This window comes from Lonchura striata, chromosome 8, assembly GCF_046129695.1.
Source record: "Lonchura striata isolate bLonStr1 chromosome 8, bLonStr1.mat, whole genome shotgun sequence".
Classification (NCBI taxonomy): Eukaryota; Metazoa; Chordata; class Aves; order Passeriformes; family Estrildidae; genus Lonchura; species Lonchura striata.
Window position 1 is genome coordinate 12,008,844 of NC_134610.1, and position 21,888 is coordinate 12,030,731.

General features: G+C 44.6%; 1 protein-coding gene across 1 annotated transcript in view; it reads right to left on the reverse strand.

The window, feature by feature from the left end:
• Nucleotides 1–21,888, reverse strand: part of GLI2 (GLI family zinc finger 2) — a 185,268-nt gene that overhangs the window by 55,225 nt on the left and 108,155 nt on the right. Inside the window, exon 3 of the mRNA XM_021526130.2 lies at nt 9,437–9,542. Coding sequence (XP_021381805.2) covers nt 9,437–9,542 — 106 coding nt within the window. The remainder of the gene's footprint in view (nt 1–9,436; nt 9,543–21,888) is intronic.

The following is a 21,888-nucleotide window of genomic DNA, read 5'->3' on the forward strand; positions in this document are numbered from 1 at the left end:
AAAAAGGACAGCTCCTACCATGCTCTAAGGCACTCCCCCCTCTGACAAGTATCTGCTTAAAAAAATCATCAAAAGGCTCACATTCTCCTGGTTCACTATCAGCCACCACGATCAATTATATCAAAACCCAACCTCACATACGCCAATAAAGTGAGAGAAGGGAATGCACTAAACTTGCTCTTGAAGTGGAGCCTAGCCAACTGATATCATCTAAACCTTGAATGTGTTTTTTCCACAGCACATCCTCCCATGAGATTTGCCATGTGCATGCTTCTACAACAGAGAGGAGATAGGGCAGAAAACATCCCCATTGATCCTGTGGGAGCTGCATGGCCTGGGCATGCACACTGGGCTCCAAGTATGCACAAGCCACCTTATTAGCATGTCTGTGTTTCTTAACTCCACTCCAGCCACTTCATTAATTTTTAGGTACTTAAATCCTTTATTAGAGATGGCTTTAGTGTCCTGATTTTCAGCAGAGGCTGGAGTAGTTTGACCTTAAATAGTATCCAGCTTGTTTGAAAAACCCATTGAGCCTTTGTATTACCAGCACTTCACAAGCCAGCCTAAGAGTCAACACTATTTTGAAATCCACTACACCCACTTTCAAATGCTATTAGCCAGACCCAGTACACTGGGATTTATGATTTGAAATAACACAGGCACTTTTAAAAGTTTGACCCTTGAGAAATGCCCTAAATTTTAGCTGTTAGCTGTCTATTTAATATCAATAGTAAAACATAAAAGAACAGGAATCAAGAGTCTCCAAGGCAGAAAATTGTGTAAAATCACAAATTCTCAAAATGGTCTGGCACACAGAAGAAAAACATACTTATGTGGTTTAGTGTCAGAGCCAGGGCTCTAGAAAGCCTGCTAAAACACACGCACTCCTATGGGAGTGATGTGCAGAGCTGAGAGATTTGCCAGAGGAGCAGCACCCAGTTCTGCAGTCTCTGGTTTGTGCAGATGTGTCTGCAAGGTGTCAGCTGCACACAGGGTATCCAGATCCACAGTTCTGCCAAATAGGGTCCTTTTCATATTGGTATTTTTCTTTTAACTTTTCCCCCAGCCATCTGGGTGGTCCAAGAATCAGACCCAAAATACCTATCCCTCGAACCACATGTTCTAATCCCAGCAGAATTGACTCAGTCCTTTATCCATCCAGGGTAAATTGACTCTCCTGCTCTTTGCTGCGTGGGGGGAACTTTTGGATGAGATTTGAAAATTTCCGCTCTGTATGGACATTAAAAATCCTGCATTTTTCTTCCAGCCAACATCACAAGCCAGCATTCCTGCCATTAGTTTTTATCTCTCAGCACCCTGTGTAATTTGCTCCCCATGGCCACTGGTAGCTGGGAATCCTGATTAACCAGCACCTGAAAAGTGATGTGCCGCAGGCTTCATTCCACAAGCCAATGAGATGGATGCGTTTTGTCCATTTATCTTCACACACACTGGAAGGATTTCAGAGAAACACAGTGAAAATGAGGAGGCTGAGTGGATTGATATTTGACTATATGCTGCAGGCTGCAGCCTGGCCAGTTCATTAGAGCAGGGAGGAGGATATGAAAACATGCAGCAAATATCTGGAGGGACATGTTACACAAGGAGGTGTGCTAGCAGGAGGGTGAAATTCAGGGAGAGAAAAAAAGGAGGGTGGCCAGAAAGGTGAACTGCATGGAGAGCTTTAAATACTGAGAAAGGATTTGTTACAGGACAGCGTAAAAGTTCAACCCAGAGATACAAAACCAGGAGATATAAGGGGGAACCCACAGACCCCTGTGCAGTACAAGAGAAAGTGCTACAGAGGAGCAGAACACTGCAACAAGTGTCAGCATCTCTTGTCTTTATGACTGCAAGAAGCTGGTGAGAGGTGAAATACCATCTAGAGAGGTGACTTATTTAGGATTAAGAAAAAGAAGAGGCCAGGAAGGGTAGTGCTCCCCATTTATCTGAGAGAAAACTTGAGAAACAAATTCAGAACACTGGAGTTTAAAAGGGCAGGAAGTTGGCACTGAACATTTATCCATTTTCACAGATGCTGAAAGCAGTGGAGAATGGGCAATCCTATTGAGATAGCTTCTGAAAGACACACACCCTCTGTTTAGAAACTCTTTAAAAAAAGCAGCAGGAAAAGAAAGTTCAAATATTTTTTTTTTTTCTAAAGCACAAGCTTAACAGAGGATAAGGTGGAAGCATGAAGTCACTTTTAATCTACTATAAAGTGAGGTAAGCAAAGGGATTATCACTTAAGACTCGCTGACATGAAGCTCTGCGAATGACATTTAAAAGCAATGGTGGATTACAGAGTGACATCATATTAAATGAACACATGCCAGAGGTTTACATAAAAGACCTCAAAGATCATACTTTTGTTCTCAGTAGTAAAACCTCTTAGCCATTTTTAAACTTCTGGTGGTGATTAGACTAAATCAGAGGTGCAGTTTTTCACAGCACCAGCAACTTGGTGGCTCACTCCATCTGAGCTCACCCAGACCCCTCACTCCAGCCCGATGTCACAGCATTCAGCAACTGGAGATCCAGCCCACATGTTTCCAAGCCCAATCTGCATTTCATTGCATAGTTTAGTGAGTCTGAAACCACTCCCCTTCAGGTCCCTCTGAATTTCAGGTTTCAGTTATTTGAAGTACTCTGAAGGCTATTTAACTAAACACACTTGACAAAACTATCCTGAATTTAAAGAACAGCACAGATGTGTAAATCTGTCTCATAATGGAATATGCTTTAACATATTTAAAATGATTCAAAAGAGAAAGCTGTGGGGGTTTGTATTTCGTTGTTTAGTTTTGGGTTTGTTTGTTTATTTGTCTGTTTGCATTTTGGTTTGTTTTTTTTGCAAAATAGTTTATGAGATAGGAAAAGCCTACGGAAACATACTAGCCCTGATCAGTGTTTTGAATTATGCCTTCCCCATTCTCCAAAGACCTGATCAGCCTGTCCTCCCACTGAGGCCAGATGTTAGGCATGCACCTTCTCAGTTTCTGCACAGGGAGGTAGCGCCATGTACCTCTTCCCTGGTGCCTGAAAATGGCTACAAGACCAATCTCGGAAGCCAAAGGAGTATTTTTTTTTTTAGCTCTCAAGATATCAAAACGGTGAGTATTACTCTGACAACATTTTAGAGATGAGGAAAATAAATCACAGATAGAATTAAAGTATTTTTTCCAGCTCCCAGAACATGACAGTAGAATCCTAGTATTTCATCTGTGGTCTCCCAGAAATGGAGATCAAGTGACCATCAAGTATTAATCTTGAAACTGACAGTCCCCCAAATCACCTCCAGTAGGTTACCAAAGAGCCACCTCAAAGCAACAGACTCCTGCTAATTACAGATCAGGGAGAGGTTTGAACCAGCCTTCTGGAGAGGACCAGCCCCTGCAAACCATTGAAAACTTACACATTCTGATTTTCTTAAATAAATAAAAGAAGCATGTGGGAAAGAAGGGGACAGAATAAATTGGATGTGGGAGCCCCCAAACCTGTTTCCCAAATGAGCAATGTATCTATTTGGTGAAAGTCGTAAAACTTTGCAAAACACATGAGAAGGCCTCTCTGAGCAGCTGTTTGCTTTGACTCCGGAGGGAGCTCGCTCTGTCTCCTAAGCAGCACAGTACCATCAATCATGACCTGCCAAAGATTTTCTACTCCAGTAGCAAAGTAAATATGAAAACACAGAGGTTTTATTGGTATGAACATTCTATGGCTCAGCCGAGAGGCATCCCTGCTGCAGGAACGACCATCACCAGGGGTCCCATCCTGAGCTGTGTGACGGGGTCCCAGCTGCAGCCCTGGGGAGCGGTGCCCCACAGAGGGCAACCAAAGGTGCTCTACACACGCCTGATGGTGCACAAAGGCAGCTGCAAACTCCTCCATGGAGTCAGGAATTCCCCTGGATGGAAGGGATGGCAGAGAGGCCTCAGCAGGGAATGGGGAGCACCGTCAGGTGAGCCCTGGCAAGGTTCAGCTGAAGCGCGGTCAGGGCCACAGGGCAGTCGGAAAATTTCACCGTGAAACGCTGACACCCTTTCAATGCGTGTATTGGAAGCAAGACCTTTCAAAGGATTCCAATCTGGCAAAACTGATGGGATTTTATGTGTGTTTTTGTAGAATGGGAACAGCAAAAGGCACATCTGTGACAATAACAAATTCCAACTCTAAAGCAAGAGACACTGGTGTTTCTAAAAGCAGTTATAAGATGATGATGATTATTTTTTGTATGGCTAAACAACATATTTTCCCTTAACCCCACTTGGCCTCCCTTGGCTGAATCTCACAAAAAACAACAGTTCCTCAGACTGGAACAGATATTAAACATGGAAAATCTTGGGTTTGACATTAAATTTGGCATATTTGTAAACACTTGAGACATAATCTTTTTATGATGAAAAGTTTAACAGTCAACTCCTCTGCCTGTGAATCACCCTGCCTAAACAGCTCAGGAACATTTTAACTGGTCCTGAAAAAGTATTCTGTAATTTTTAACACAGTAAAAAGGAAGCAAACTTCAACAGGGAGGGGTAACAAAATCAGATAAAGAAAAAAAGTGTAGGCTGGATATCGGGAAAAATCTGTAATAATATATTAAGATTTCAGGGAAATGGAGGAATATCCTTGATTAAATGAGATAAAATCCCTACCAGAGGGAAAATAAGGGCAACTCCACATTATCATGGAGATGGAGACATGTCTATGTTTAAGTCTTTGGGACAATGCAGTCCTAATGAAAACTGTGGAATTTGTGATTATAAGCTCAGGGTTTGGGGGTATTTTTTACTATTTTTATGTGTGGACAGAAGAGTGACAACAATATTTTTTTAATAAATAATGTCAGAACTGCATCCTAGAACACCACCAGGATGTTGGTAGAAAAACAAGGCTGCTTTTGTTTTTGTACAGTGCATAATGCCTGATGGGTTTTAACCACAGTTTAGGAGCTACTGTTAAAAAGCTTCTTGCTGGGTCAAGCCTAGGCATGCTGTTTACTAGGGTTAGCCCTGAAGGCTCTTGCATTGGCAGGAACTTTTAAGCTGAGCTAAGGAGTTTTTAGTTATTTTTGTTGTGATTTAAAAAATAATAACAATAAAAAACAGGTAAGCGCGTAATCACCTCCCATATCTGCCAGCAACTTTCCTCTGGAGCCAAGGGCTTGGTCTTGCAAAGCTGATGCTGCCCTCTTAGCTCAAAGCAGAGACCAGGCCCCAGTGGATTAGGTTTTTGTGAAGAAGTTCACTAAAATACAAAATACCCCTTTTGTTAGAAAAGGACCTGTACTAACTTAGGAAGTGAATGTTTCTGGTTCAGCTTTGAACCTGAACGCACCTGGCTGATGATTTTCGCTCAAATAGTGCTGACCTACAACCAGCAGCAAAGAGTGAAATTCTGAGAAATCAATAAAAGCTGCATGCAGAAAATGCATGTAAGACCCACCACTGCTCTTCCACAGAGCCTGGGCCATCCTGTGCTCTGGAAGAGAGGATCACAGGGAAAAAGAGTACATAGCTCTGAAATTTGATCCTATACCTCCAGAATAATGCAGAACCACCAATTTTTTTGTTTTTTTGGTCTTTTCTTAGCCTTTGAGTATTGTAGTATTACTCATTGTTAAGTTAATGTTATATTGTGGAAATGTTGGCTCATACCATTTTTATGTACCAATACTATTTATTTTCTTCATTCTGTTCTAGTTCTACATTCCTGAAGTAGATTTTATCCAATATTCAGTTTCACTCCATTCTGCATTGCATCCTTTACAGTGTCCACTGGACTCCAATTCTGCCTTGCCCTCTATACTCCATATTACTACAGGCACATAATCATTGCAATCCAGGACAATCATCTGAATGAGATACTTCTATTTTCTAGACAAGCCAAGCAAGCACCACAATTCTGTCAAGTTGTTGTTAACACCAAGAAAAGAAGTCCAAATATTAAAGATGTCCAAAAAAATCACCACCAAACAAGTAAAACCAACAGTGGTTGTACAGAAAAATGGGTTGTCCTAATGACTAAAGAAACACCAAAACAATCTCTAAAGTAGAATTCAAGAAAACCCCAGCATAATCTGCTTCTGGACATATAGTAAATCCTCAGTGGTTTAGAAGAAGATTCAAGTCCTGAAAATTATTTGTCATGCTGCTTAACAAGAAAATCACTGAGACACAAGGAATGACAACACTGAGGAGAAACACAGCAAGTCTTTCAGGCCCGTCCTGGCACAGGGGGCATTTTTAACTCAGGTTCTTCACATTCCCATCTGTGTTCCAAAGCAAAGGGTCCCACAGGTGGTTCTGCTCAAGAGAGCCTTGCAGATGAGTTCTCTCCAGCTGAGATAAAATAACGTACATTCTCATTAGGCCAAATGCAAACAGTGATGAAGGGGAATGCGCTGCCAGGTCACATCAAACAATCAGGAAACAAACCTTTGACATAATACAGCAGGCAGATAATAAGACCCCATAGTTAGCAACAAATGAGACTGCACTTAATTTGCCATGCAACGTTCCCATAATTAGATAAATTTGGTACTGTCAAGACAGCAGACAGGTAGAATATAGACTTGATGAATTGGGGGCTCTCTGTCAGGCACCTATCACATTAATCATAAAGCCAAAACTCAGTGACGCAATTTTTCTTCCAAACATTTGCCATAATTTTCTAGAGTGAGAATATGCATATGCCCTTGGGGTTTTTTTACGGGTTGTTTACTCTTGAAACAAGAAGGATTGATTTCTGCCCCACCAGGACAGAGTACAAACTTCTAGAAGCTCATCTGTGCCCACAGAGTATTGAACAAGACTGCTGGGAATGCTCTAATTCAGTTTGATTTCACTGGACAACAGCCCAAATGGGCTGGTGGCTTAAATTGTCCAGTGTATTGGATAAGAGCCACGCAATCACCAAGTATGTTCTAGCCCAGGTCTACAACCATGTCTGGATGAATTCACTCTGGACATCCTCCAGTGAGGAGGGTGAGTGCTACGTTGTGACCTCCAGAGCAGAGACTGGAGGAGAGAGAAGAAAGACAAGAAATGTAGAATAAAAACCAAGAAGAGTAAAGGGCAAGACATGATTTTAAGATGTTGGCAGATAAAATCTGAAGAAGAAAAATGACTGAGACCACAGCTGCAGAGAATTCTCCCAATGTGGTTGTGCCATAGCACAGGGTACTTCTTGACAACCAGCCAAATGCAAGTAGCATTCCCTTGACCCTAGAAAATTGTCACAGCCAAGAAGCACTTGGCTGCTTAGCTTTGGAGCCTCTCTGGCCACAAAGGCACTTTTCAGTGCAGTGCCCAAGTAGCTTCAAAGAGGAGTATGTTTTCTCTTTAAGACCTGCAACCAAGTTTTCTGTCCCGTACACCACAAGTTAGATTTGTGAGTGGAGCTGCTGGGAAAGAGACGAATCCCAAAGAAGAAATGCAACAGATATTTGCCAATAACTCTACCCAAATACTAAACAGGACATCTTTGGTCCACTGATAGACAAATGTGGTAACTGCTAACACAGTAGATTATTAATATTGGAGCAGGTGAACTGAAACCTGATCTGCCAGGGCTGTACACTGGGCCAAGGTTGATCAGCTGGACAATGCCAGCATGAAAAAATACCAGGATTACTGGGCATATGATTCATAGGTATGAATCAGTGGCAAGCTCTCAGTTGCATTTTGTAGAAGACCTTGCCTCATGAGCCCACCACAGAAATGCTATGGAGCCCGACAGCATATGCAGTGCCCCCAAACCTCCTCATGAAGATTGAAGGGGAGCACCAAGCAGGGCACACAAATAACCTCTGACAAACATCAGAACATCCTCCAGCTTCTCTTCTAACCACTGTTAGAATATCTCCCTCTGTTTTGAATATCCCTCTTCCCTACGTGCTTTATTAACCAGAGCTCCAGCTTATTAACAATCTCCCAGCAAGTTATTATTCTTTTTTTTTTTACAATTTTTGTATGAAAGGCCAGAACTATTTCATGCAGCCTCCCTAACCCCCCCAGTTCCCATGTTAGCAACCTGCTTTGTCATTTCCCCTTTGCACACAGCATGGAAGAAGCTGCTCTGCCCCTTTAAAAATCCAGTCAAATTGACTGTCAGCCTAAAAGACAATGACTTGTCTTCTGGTAGGATCCAGGGGAATGCCCTATCATTTATTTCTCTGCAGTATTTTGGAAGAATAATAAAGCTGTGGTAGCTGTGGGGCTCCACAGATCTGGCTGCTGCTGTCTGCATTACTTGCTTCCCAGGGTATGTTCTCCTGCTCACACCTATCCAGAAGCAGCACAGCTCCACAAACAGCCCCTGCAAATCTGGGTGAGCACAGCCTCTGGCCAGACAGTGAGGCTGCAATAGGACTCCAGGGGATCAAATGGGAGTTTTTAAAGTGACGAGCCCTAGCTGCTCTTTCCTTGTTCTTGCAAAATGATTCTGGCCCTCAGTGGTTCCCCTACACTGGGTGCTCTGGGACCTGTCCCTGAACTGGTGTCTGAGCCCAGTGCTACAGCTGCAGGTTGAAAGATTTTGGGATAGCCGTGGGACCACCAACCCCATTGCACTGCTCCTCACCTCTCATGGGAAAGGTGCATGTCAGGGACTGGAAGAAACACTTCCAGCCTCACCATCACTAGAACCTCTGCTCACATTCCTGATGGCTCCATTTTCCTTGTCCTGATCAAACCTTACAGGAGGTGAAAACAGATCTCTCTGTAATCAAGAATTACCGAACTGTCATATCCTGGATGAGGAGATTAACCATGAGCCCTCCTCGTAGGGTGTAGCCCCTGAACAGTCTCTGTGCTCACTGCCCATCAGCTGCCTCAGGGAGAGGAGGTTTTCATGAGAAGGTCACCACCAAAACCCAGAGGTCACCATTACCCCTCCAGGGTGGACATGGACACCCCCATGACTTATTACTGCTTTTAGAAAATGCTACCAGCTCATTCGGGCTGTTGTCCAGTGAAATCAAACTGAATTACGGCATTCCTGGCAGCCTTTTGCCACCATCCCCACAACTGGCAGGCAGGGAGGAATGGTACACAAGGTCTCCAGAGAGAGGAAGCAGTGCTGGGTCTTTGCCAAGATGGTGACAGAAATGACCCAGGCAAGGCAAGATGTGAGAAATACGGCGGGTGCAAAAACACAAGTCAAGCCTGTACCCGGGACCTGAGCTGGATAATGACAAAGAAGCCCTATACCCCCATCCTGCTGCTGTAGGGCACTTCTACTGGCTTAACAGAGCTGTAAAGCCCTCCTGCCAGGCAGGTTAGTATTGTCACTGGATAGGGACAATGAGGTGGAGGGTGGCCAGTAGGGCCAGCTTGCCAGTTGAGTCCCAGGGATTTTTAACAGTGGGGTTCGGAATATTGCAGGTGGCTGAAATTTTAGCAAGGCACGGGAGTGAGGGTGTAAGACTTACCCGTGGATAGCGTGGATAGAGTGAGGTTCGTAATGGTATCGTCCTTCCTGGTGGCGCATGTCAATTGGCAAAGGAGCGTGGAAGGCCGGAAAAATGTGCTGCGGCACTGTTATGGGGAATAGAAGAAAAAAAAAAGGGACTTCAAAAACTTTTCCTTCCCTTTTAAAACAATTTCAAAGGCACTAAATCTCCATGAATTTCAGAGCAAGAGCAGTGCAAGACAAGGGGTCTTCATGATATCAGCGCTATCATACACCAGAGAAGTGGAATGAATAAATAATCAAAGTCATGCGGAAAAATCCTACATCTTCGACATAAAAGATCTCCAACAGGGTTTTTGACAAAGACAAGCAGCTAAGCGCTCTTTGAACTTGAGGAGATTATAGCAAGCACCAAGGAAAACTAGACTTGCAACGCAAATCAGACTCAACAGAGCCTGGTGGGATCCAAACCCGCATCGTCCCTCAAGCCTGGAGTGGCAGCAAACACTGTTGCTGAAGGTCTGTACACACAAGTTGGAAATATTTACCTAAAAATATAACAGCAAGAGCAGTGCTAAAGCAGAGTGTCTAGGCAGTCAGAAGACGCTCAGAAGTGCCTACTGCCAGGTTCTGAGAGAGGAGCTCAAATTGCTCTCACTTGTAATCACTTGAGGCCCTATTTTTTATTCATTTGAGAAGCTTGTTTCATCTTTGATGGAAAGATAAAGTGGTCTCAAAAGGCAGTGAACACCTACATTGACTTATTAAATCTACAGGTTTTAATATTTATTATTGACCCCAAAAGTTAACGGCAAGAATATTTGAGTGAGTTGAGCTGATGGAAAATTCATCAGGTTATTTCTTCTCACCACCCCCAACAATGCTGCCTGGCCGCCTGGGCCTTTCCTGCTAAAATTACAGAAGCTAAAGAAATAGAATTAGCAGAGCCTCGATAGCGATACCACACAGCCGCTATAGCGATCCCGTACAATCACCCCTGACAGGGCTCCGCGCATCTGTAAAGATGCCCCTTTCTACATCTGTGGCAACAACCAGCTTAAAGATAAAAGGCTGGTCTTGCTCTGCCTTTAAAAACAGTCAGAAGCTCTTCATTACAGATTACTTAATATTGTTGCACGTTTTACCATTCTTTCTCTGACTTCTTGGCCTTTCTGTCTACCTGGAGACCAAAAATAAACCAGACCCAACCTCCTAAGTGAGCAATTCAAAACCCAGCTTGTGCTCGGTATTTCACTGTAACTTGCCTCCGTGACAGGTACCATCTCTCTGGAGACTGGGGAAGCACCATCCAAAACCAAAGTGTCAAGGCTTGGGCCAAGTCTCCCGCTGTCGCTCAGCAAACTTCAGAAATGCCAAACTCTTTTTCTACGAAAGACTGAAAATTCAGCCTTTTGCATCTGCGACTCCAGCTGCACCAGAGCTACGCCGACTCTGTCCGGTGGGGCTGCGCTCCACTTGGGTCCGTCGCGCAAAGCCTGCGTGAAATCCTCATATACGTCTTTCCCGGCATATCAGCAAGAGGATCTGCGGCTCCTACTCCCATCGCAACGCTCAATCCCTGAGCGCAGTGCGGCACAGGCGCGTCAGCCAGGCTGCTGGGAGAGGTGAGAGACTACACAAAAACAACCCTCCTGCCAACTCTGCTGAAAGGCGTTAAGCTAAGGTAGTCGGGGTGGAAAGTATTTAAGGCTCTGCAGCAGACTTGCTCTCCGTGCTCCAGCAAAGGGCTGGCACCTCACACTACCTGATACACTGGGAGCATTTTTGCAGCTCGCCTAATGTCAGGACACAGTAGAGTAACTGTTAACCACCTCCCCCGCTTCTGCCCCCCTCCCCTCCTCTCCCAAAAGCAGCTCAGGGAGAGAATGAACTTGGATCCTTCAGTATTTGCTTTTGCAGGAGGAAGATTCACCCTTTAACTGTCCTGGGTAGGGACAATCTGTTACGTAAGGACACTTCTAAGGAGTCTTCATTTTAAGAGGCAAACAGTGTTTTTCCAGATCAAAAATACACCAGAGTTTAGCTGTCACACCCCATCCCCTGCTCACACGGCACAGTAAAGCGTCTGGTCTCCCCAAACCATGCTCAGCTCAGACTCCAACCTAGGCTGGCACACCTACAGCTGCTGTCCTCCTCCCTGGGGTCACTGCTGTTCCCTGGCCACAGCTGCCACCACAACCTACAGCTGCTGTGGGGACCAGAGGGAGTCAAGCTCTTACATCATCATATACAAAGCATGGTCACAAAATCAACTGTCCCTGCACAGGCATCCAATGGCAAACAACACAAACACCTCTTCCAGCCTGAGCCCCTAGGCTGGGGTTTCTGCAGTGCTCACCCCATATTTACTGTACAAATAAACCAAAAGGAGCAAGGAAACTTCTGTCATCCTGGAACCAACCCAAAGTGCTGCTGGTGGCATCCCAATAGGTGAGGATTAGCAACCTCCCAAAATAGGGTGGTCACTCTGCCTCTAATGGACAGGTCTGGGGCTGAGCAATTCCCCAGAGTGCAGGAAAGTGAGTATTTGCCATCGCAGCTGAGTTTTAATGATGTGGAGTCACCCTAATCCTTTGGCCTGTCCCCTAGGGCAATTTAATTTATTAATAATGATAAAACTACTAAAAACAGGTCAAACTGAATATCTTAAAAGCCAGCTATGTTTTATTTTGTACCTATGCATTGCTACATGATTGATTGCTGAGATAATACTGGAAATTTCTGTGCTAAAAGAGTCTCTCCTTGTCACTCAGGAGAGCTGGAAAATAGAAAACAGGCTGTTTGCTGCCTGGCCTCCTTTCCTAGCTATCTGTTGGTATAAAATTGGCATCTGAAGAGAATTTCTCCCTCCTCACACCTCTGATTATTAATGGGAGAAAAATTTCCATGAACTTCCTCCTTCCCACTTCACTCTTGATTTGTTTTTAGCATTTCAACCTATTTGGCCCACAGGAAGCTCAGCAATGCCTCTGCCTTTGGTATCTGTTTCACACCCCCAATTCTAATGCCACCATGTGCCCTGAGCTTTGCTGCCATTAAGGGCAAGGGCAAGGGTTGGTGGTTTTGACACCCCTTTGCAACATTCCCCTTCATGACTTTCCCTCTGCTTCCCTGCCTGGAAGCAACAGCCAAGCCCCAGTGGCTGGTGCTGTTCATTTTTATTCTCTTCCAGGTGCTTGGTCAGAAATAATGAATGGTTTTATAGGCAATCAACTACCAATTCATAAATGTCAGCCTGGCTCTGCTTCTTGTTCCCACCCCTCCAGAAGAGGACTGCGAGCTGGCAGCAGGACAGCAACACATGCTGTTAACAAAGATGGATGTTTTACACATACGAGTTAAAAACACAATTATATTCAATTACTTCAAGTAAGTTACGGTGATGTATTCCTGAATAGCCACGGGAAGGGCAATATGATGATTAGGGCAATGAATTTGCCAACTTTAATCTAATCAAGGCAATCTTTTGTTTAGCATTATCTGCTTTGCAGTGGCAGAGGATTTACCAAACCCAAGCAATCTTTGTAGATTTAACCCCAAAGCTGCCCAATTAGAGCTAATGATGACTGCTTTACACAAGAGGGAGGGAGATTTTAGCAGGAGGCCTGGGGAAAGCTTTTCCCCAGGAAAAGGCTGGGCCATACCAAGCCGTGCAAAACAATACTCTGAGGCGCAAAAACATGACACGGCACCTCCAAAAGTCCCCAAGCATTGGCACCACAGATAAACATCTTCTCTGGTTCCTGCTGAAGGAAGAGAAAGCCAAAGAACACATCAAAAGCAGCACCCAAGGGGCAGGGACAATGAGAGAACAGCGTGTTTTGCACAGAAACAACACAGTTGTACACCAAGTTGGTGAAGCAGCACAGCAGAGCACAAGGCGCTCTCAGGAGGCCCCACCTTCCACCCCACCGGGGCTCCTGCAGGAATGTGTCTGCTCTGCTGCGCCATTTGATAAGGGGGAAGATGCTGCTACCTGTCCCCACTTGTCAGAGCCGATTTTCTGGCCAAGGTTTATGAGCGAGACATGGACCTCCCACTGCTGTGTTCTCATCCTTGTCTATTCAAAGGCCAGCCAACACTCTGGCTTCAAAGAGAAAAGATAGGAGGCAGAAATGCAGGTTTAAAGGGGATGTCCGTTTGCTGAAAATCCCAGGATCAGGGAGGGAGGCATCAGAAACAGCCCTTATTTGAGGATGATGCAGGCTTTTGATTATCTCTACAGATAAGTCTGTGCTTCAAGAGAAACAAGACTGCCAGTATGGGTTTGCAAGCGAGCAAAAGAGCTGTTTTGACATCACTCATAGCAGCACCTTTTTGAGCTCAAAACTGAGAATTAGGAAGGGTCTAGCAAGCTTTTTCTATTGCAAATACTTCAGCTTACACACATTTGCTGAAAAGAGGAAAAAAATTAGAAGAAAAGAAATCAGACCCCACAGCACTGAAATGGGTTTCATTTGCAGTTTTCTTTAACAAAAAATAATTCAGAAAGCTCTTGGGAAAGGACTTAAAGAAGTTGCCACTTGCAACTGCAGTGCTGCAGCCAAGACTGGCTGGGAAGAGAAGCTCCCCCATACCCTTGGTACCACACAGAATGTACTGGGCTCCCCCTGCATTATCTGAAGCACATGTGAGTTGTGCAAGCCACCATACAAGCTAAAAAATATACAGCTTTCCTATGGGTGTCCAACAGTCTTCTGGGGGAGCAAGCAGTCCAGCCTATAAGTAGGCTTCTTTGCCATCAGAAATAGTGCACAGATATTTTGCAATCAACAGTGAAAGTAATTTGTTGAGGAAAATGTAAAATATCATTGGATAATTCAGTACCTGTTGTGCCTTTCTGAACAAATTTGCAAAAAAGGTCCCATAAAAACTGATCTCTTATAAAAGAGAAAACACAAATTCTGATTTCTTGAGATGCCTTTTGGTTTGATTTCCTATGGAGTCAATGATCCATGGGACACAGCTTTCATAAAAGGATCACAAGATCCCTTGCAAAGACTAACAAAGCTTCACCTCTCTTTAGGAAGGGAAGAAAACATGCATTTGAAAAACAGTCCTGTTTTTTAACTTGGGAAGGGCTGAAGCAAGCTAATATAAAATAACTTGCAGGAGTCTACACAGCCAAACAAGAGCAGGATACCAATGAACCTCAATCACAGCAGGCAGAAACTGCAACTTTATCAACTTTATCTCAAAAAAGTTTCAGAGCCCTGGGGTACTAGATTGATTTGTGTTAGTGGGCAAAAAACTTTTCCAAACACCAGCTCACACTCTCCTGTCACTACAGTGTCATTAGCAGCTGTGCATCAGCAACTGACAGAAAAAATGGGAAAGAGATGTCCCAGAGGAAGCTTGTGAGATTTCACCAGTACTTCTACAGATGAACTGAGCTGTGCTGTCAAATCCCTCTTACTGGGGAAGGTAGGATGCCACCAGGTGTGACACAGCAGCTTAGAACAACTTTTGCTTCTTTTTTTTTTCCTCCCAAGTCCAGCTTCTTTGAAAAAGATAATAGTAAAACAACAGATATCTGCAAAGGCCCTTCTTGCTGCCCACATTTGCTCCCAGATGTCCAAATCTTACTCTGTTTCTGAACAAGGTTAAGGTACAAAAAACATGAAGTGCTCTTCACTCAGTAATCTCCCAGGGAAGCCCAAAGCATCAAGTGAGAAAGAAATCTTAGAAAGCAATTGTTTTTCATGTTGCACGTTTTAGTGTCCCAATTTTACTCATCCATGGTATATATTTCAAGAGATCTATCTTGGCATTCAACAAGCACAGCGGCTGTGAAACAGCAAAGACAGGCTCATGCTTTGTTCCCCAGCTTTCCTGCAGTCATTTTCCTCACATCAGAGCTCTCCTAGAGTTGGTGAGTTCTGAGCATCCCTGGACAGTCTCAGTGTGTGAGCAGGGGAGGCAAACCCGGCCTCGAGCAACTGAGTCTGTGTGTGGCTACTTGACTCCCTTTGATAGTCCCTCCTGGGCGTTTCACTGTTGTATTTGGATGGCCGCCCCTCTGGCAAAGCGCTGCAGGACTGTAGGTGTCAGCAAGGGAGATGTTTTTGTGTTTGTGTGACGTCCCCAGAATAATGATCTAGCTGTTTAAGTGAGCTGAGCGAATGAATGAGCACAAGAAAAACATCTTCACTGAAAGCGCAGCCAAAGTTAATGCACCATTAATAATGGTCTGGGTGAATTATTGGAAGGGATAATAGGCCTGGGGTCAGGGAAGGTCTGAGACAAAGAACAGGGAAAATTGGGTCACAGAAACATGACAGAGCAGATCACGCTGATGCGTCCGTGGGATTCTCCTCGGATGAAGTCATATACCACCATGCAGAATATTAAGGGCTTTGCAGGGACAGCCATTCCCAGAACCACTGCTCAGATCAATATGGGAAGCAGCAGGAACAGACACATAAGGCTACAGTGGCTGCCTCTTAGTCCCCCCTTGAGAGATGGACTTTAATGTTGTTTAGCTACTTTGCAAAATACACCATGTGCCTCCCTCAAAAAGGATACTTATGCAATGGCTAATTATACCAATCTGAGAATTTTCTAAGCACAGAGAGGTGTCTGGGGAAGTGTGTCCCTTTCCTGAATGGCAGCACTGTGCATTTCACAAAAAACAGGTGCTTCAGCAGCTCTGTTTTTCTGTCTCCAAATCATGGAAAGAGCTGCAGCCCCTACTCCTGCCCCATCAGCTGCCTGTCTTCACAACACTAAATTACGGACTAACCTTGCTTTGTCAGAATTTCCCTTCTTTAAAATAGAGATAATAATACCTCCCTACCTCAGAGGTTTGGTTAATGTTTATACAGCTATTTAAAAATGATGTGGTAATTAAGTGCTCAGTATTATTATATCAACGTCTATAATGATTCCAGCAGACAGCCCTATAAACAGGGCTGCACCATGCCTACTTTCCTTTTGTTTGGCTTGTTAGCATTTAGTTTGGTTTTCATACAGCATACTTCAATTATTACTGGTTAATTATTCTGTTGTTTTATTACCTGCTCAATGGCTTTGACAAAAATAAAAGAGGAACTACACAAGAAGAATAATAGGAAATATTCATTTTGGCCCACTGGGAACATTATAGCAAGGAGAAACAGGAGGCAGGCCCCCACCTGCTCACCTGGGGAGACCTCTTTCCTTCCCCCAGGCACTACAGACCATTTTGAAATACATCCAGCCAGCTGTTGCCACCCAAAGGGATGGAGAACAAGTTTTCTCTTCTTATAACAAAACTAATGGAGAAAGATGAAGGTAGCCTGATTTACAAAACCATATTTTTCAGAAAATGCATGTCAGGATATGGGGAAGACAACATGCTTGGTTTAACAGCAGGTTGGGTACAGCATCCCATCCAGATAAGAAATAAAGATTACACAACTAACTTCTGTTGGGCAAACAGCTCAAGTAATGGTAAATGCCCTGTAGGAGAGTTGGAAGGCGAAGGCGCCTCGCTGGGATGCAGATATGTGAAGAATAAACAAGAAATAATAAAAAAACGCATTGCCCTTTAGCTGTAAAATCACGAAAAACAATGCCTTGAAAAGCATTATTTTACTGACATCTCAAAGCACCTGCAGGACAGTCAGTGTGACTCCACACTCAGAGAAGCTGGGGTGCAGTGAGGAGCAGAGGATGAGGTTTGTCTTTCCACTGCAGTACTGCTGGAGCCCCTGCATGACCCTCGCTACCACAGACAGACCCGGGAGCCACTGGGTTCCCTGCTCAGCTCCCTGCAGGGACACAGACTTCGCAGGCACACGTGGACTTACTTGACACAGAATGAAGTCCATTCCTGAGGTTACCTGCATAAAAAAATACCATAATGGAATCCATGAAAGATAGCAAACATCTCCCCCAGACACTGCAAATGGCAGGATGCCCCTCTCCATCAACCCAATCACAATCACGTCCATCCTCTTGGGGATGGCCCAGAGGAGCTTATCCTCTTACAAAGTTTATTCTACTGCTTCAGCTCAGGTGGAAGAGCAGTGGAGTCCTGCAATCCCTGCTGGCAGCCGGGCGGGCAGGCGGCTGCCGAGCGAGCCGGCTCTTGCAGCTGCGACGGGCGAGATTAGATCAGCGAGCTCCCCCCGCAGCCCCGTGGCCAACTCGAGGCAGCACTGAAGGAATTTGCCCATAAATTTCCTCCCCACCCCAAGAAGAAGACAGCGCACTCAGATGAACTCGGCCCTAATGGAAGTAGGATATTCTTGTTCAGCTCAATGTCTAACCCATCCTGAAGTTGCTGGCAGCTCCACTCAGCTCTCTCCCATGCACTGCCTGACCTTTGGTAAGGGCATTGAAACTGTCCATCTTTTCCTGGGCAAAAGAGACGGAACAATTACAGTGAGGCTAAAAATGGCCTTTTCCTCTACATGGAAAATTTAGATTAAAAATTGAAGAGTTCATTGACATTTTCTATAAGAACACAGAATTGTCGTTAAAAAATCAAACTGAAATTCCTTTGTTGCTATCTACGTCTCTGAAACTCATCATCAGGGGCTTTCCTCCAAAGGAGCAGGGACAGCTGCTGCTGGAAGGGACATGAGGACCCCAGGAATCTCTTCAACATGCTGCCATGCAGCAGCTGGCTTTGCAGCATTCTTCTTGTGTGACCAAATACAGGGCATTTCACTTCTTGGTGAGAAAACAGGAATTTTCTGAAGCCTGCTGACATGGGAAGTCCTGGATTTGGTTGTGCAAAACAGGCTGTACCCAAAACTTAGGAAAATTTTTTAATTGTTTGGGGCCATGAATCTTTTCAGGTCTATAGAAGTATTTTCAAACATTCAGATTAGCATTTGTGCATGAAGGCAGTGCAGTAACTATTATTCTACAAGAATTCCTGGGTTCTTCAGGTTACTGATAAGTGGCAGCCTTAAGGGGACAAACCATTATTTTTTTGTACCTCTGGGAAGAGTAAATAAGATGAAAGCAGAACTCTCCTGCAGCCAGGAGGAACCCCACAAGCACAAGGAAGTCCTGCAGTGGGGTGCCCAAACACCAAATCTCTGATGGCTTTTTGAGGAGCAGTAATTAGAAAAGCCCTTGGATCAGCCTTGCTGCCACCAGCCACCCTCTTCAATCCCAAATAGCTAGAGCTAGGAGAGCTTTAAGGCAGAATACTTTTTCATCGGTTAATGTTTTACAGGTACCTGCACCTTCTGTAAGAAGCAGCACAGAAAAGATTAAGATGGTTTAATATCTATTATATTTTAGACTACAAGAACATGGAAGGGATGAACTTGAAATGCCTTGACTTTATTTCAACAATATCTGCTGAAATAGATTTGAAAGGGACTGCTGAGCATTTGTGCTTCCTGGAAAATTAAAAAGAAATCAAAATTGCCTTTTTCTGCTAAATAAGCACTGAATTCTTTGTGACACAATGAAATCTGAAACAGCAGAACTGCACATTTCCATTGCAAAGGAAACCCGCTTGACTCACACATCACTGCTGGAGAAGTAGCAGGATGCCAATCCCACCTGGGATGTACCAGTCTACCCCACCATACCTGATCAGGAGTTTCTACATCCATGCTGAGCATTTCCAGAGTGAGACTTTCTCACTAGTGCTAGCTTTGTATTAGCTGGGTATGGTGATATGAACACTGAGTGGCAGAAAAGAAACCCAAGAGGAAAGGCTTAATGCAGCTTATTAATTCCACAGGTGAGCTGCAAATGCCGAGAGTCTTGAAAATCACTTAATTGCCAGGCTGTCAGGCCAAGATGTGTTTTGAGGACGCTGCCAATCTGACAGTTATTAACAAACAAAGAGGCCACAAGCCCTGACTGCACCGAGATCCTTGTTATTTCTACTCATGTGCCACCTCCCAACAGGAAGTACTTAATAAGAATAATAATATCCCGAAAGGCCAACCTACGGCAGTGCAATTAAAAAGCTTTTCTGTCTCACTTTGAGGAGAGAAAAAAAAAAAAAAAAAAAAAAAGAGGGGAAATTAAAATCAGACAGGAAATTCCACTAGAACAAGCTAGCTTATGTCCTAATAACACAGGATTGTGCCAACTCTTCCAGAAAGTAAATGAGGGAAATAAAGGAGAAAAAAAAAAAAAAAGAAAGAACAGAAACAGAGAAAGAGAAAAATAGCCCTCTAGACTGACTCAGATCTGAGGCTACATTGTGGTTCGGCTGTGGCTGCAATTCTAAAGGGAGAAAGGCAGCACAAGCAAATAAAAGGCAGTTTGCTTTTCAGGCAAGTTGCTGTTATATGATGTAACTCTTGTATGAAAGCGCGGCCACTGCTGCTTTGTTGAGAAAAGATACAGCCTGATAAGCTCGAAGGACCAGATGGATCTTCGGGCTTGTTTTCCCAACAGCTGCTGCTGGAGAATGGAAAGAAGAAAAAGAAAAAAAAGAAGAAAAATCCCAACCAGGAAGGAAGAAATCCCGGCACGCGAGGGATGGGCAGGGGGGTGGGGCAGACCAGATGGTGGTTCAACTTGTGCCTGCCTGGACGGGCAGGAGAAAAATCAGTTTGTCAAAAACTTCTATGAAAACTTATAAGGAGAGATATTTTCCAGAAGTTGTTATCATCCTGCTCCCTGGGAAGCCAATAGGATTCAGCAACTGCCTGCACCTCCAGCTGATCTAGCAACTTCCAAAAAAAGTGGGCAAAGAGGATTTGCCCCTGACTTCTCTGGGACCAGGCCAATGGATGACAAACCTTGCCTGTTTTACAGTAAAGCTCATTTCACAGTGGAACCCACCTCATTTCAAGCCAGATGGTGAAACGAAAGTGTGTGAACCTCAGCTGACTGCCCAGAGTATTCCCCAATACCCTCTGCCTTTCTTTCAAGGTCTCCAACACCTGGCTGTGAGAGTCCCTAAAGTCCTCAACAGGTTTCTTTTTCTGGGTATCCAAAGGAGAGAGAAATGCATTTGATGCCTGTGCAAACATGGTCCTGACAGCAGTCCTGCCTCCTGTGGTAGTGACTCTGGGCAGCAGAGAACCAGAGCCTGAGTCCATAGTTACCTGAGCATGTAGTTCAGTATGGCTCAGGTGTTTCTGGAGCTTGATTTTACATCTGAGCTGTTTTCCTTCCAAACTTCCAAAGGATTTTTCCTTGGCTCCCTGAAGTGCAAATGCTTCAGGTCATCTATAATAGAAGGCTAAATTGTATATTGCCATTAGATTGAGGCTTTATAGGAGAAAGCACTAACTGGCATTTATGACCAGGAGGCAGCAGGAGCACCAGACAACACTGCTGCCCTCAGCTCCATCTGACTTGACCAAGCCCAGGATCTCTGTTGGCAAGATGTGGTGGGACAGGGAAGTTGAGCATCTTCAGACTGGAAACCACACGACTGGTGGAGTACCAAAGGGCAAGGCAGTAAATGAAGATGGAGGGGAGAGCACATCAGTATCACACAGTGCCTTCCGGACAACACTCATCTGGGCAGCAAATCTAGCAGAGCTCTGACTGTGCACCTTCCACTCCTGCAAGTAAACCCTTATTGAGGAGTTTCATCCCAAGCCACATTTCTAGGAGCAGATCTATAGATGGAGATGTCTTTTAGCCTTCACACCCCCTTTCATGAATTCACACCCCTCCCTTGAGGTGCCACTGGCACTCACTCAATCTCATACTGAGCCAGCTCAGGGAGTTCATCCAGTTGAAAACTAATCGCCTAAAATTTTATTGCACAGGATTTTGGCTGGATCAGCTCCCTGAACCAGTTTTCCATGAGATCAATGGTGAAGAAAAAACAAAATCCCTTAGGCTGCTGTTCAGCAGCCACTTCCAGCCCAGGCTGCCACTGAAAGCATTAGCCCTGACCTCCCTTGGCCACTTGTCCCCACAACAGAGCACACCCTGTTACAGTGGCCAGGATGTTTTCTGTGACTGCAGGGCTGACTGGACTGAGGAGTACATCTCAATGAAAGATAACATACCCCTCCTCATAACATACCCATCAGCTGTGGCTGATGCTCACAGCTCAGCTTTCAGGTCCTGCTAGGCACAGCTGCTTCAACACATATGGAGTAGTTGGGCTGACTGGCCATTGCTAACTAAATACAATTCCCCAAATCCATCAGGTAGCACGCTACGAGCTGTCTGCTCAACCAGCCAACACAACTTGCAGAAGCTGGAAAGCTGTGTTGCAGAAGAAAACTCCCAAGCAGATGCCTAAATCCTGTGAAAGCTCAGGTGCCAATGCCAACAAGAAAGGGCATGCCAGCCCGCCCTGAGCACAGACCTACCTGAATGGTCTCTGCCACTGCAGGGCTGCCTGCTGCCGTGCTGGGGACACCTGTACTGCCTCATGCCACAAAGACTTGCTCAATCTTTCAGGACAAGGCTGTGCTTCAAATTCAGCGCTGGCATTTCGAGCCTCTCTACTCCAAACCACAGGAGTCAGTTTGCTTTCTTTATGCGTATGGTCCTCCAGGCATTAAAACAAACTGA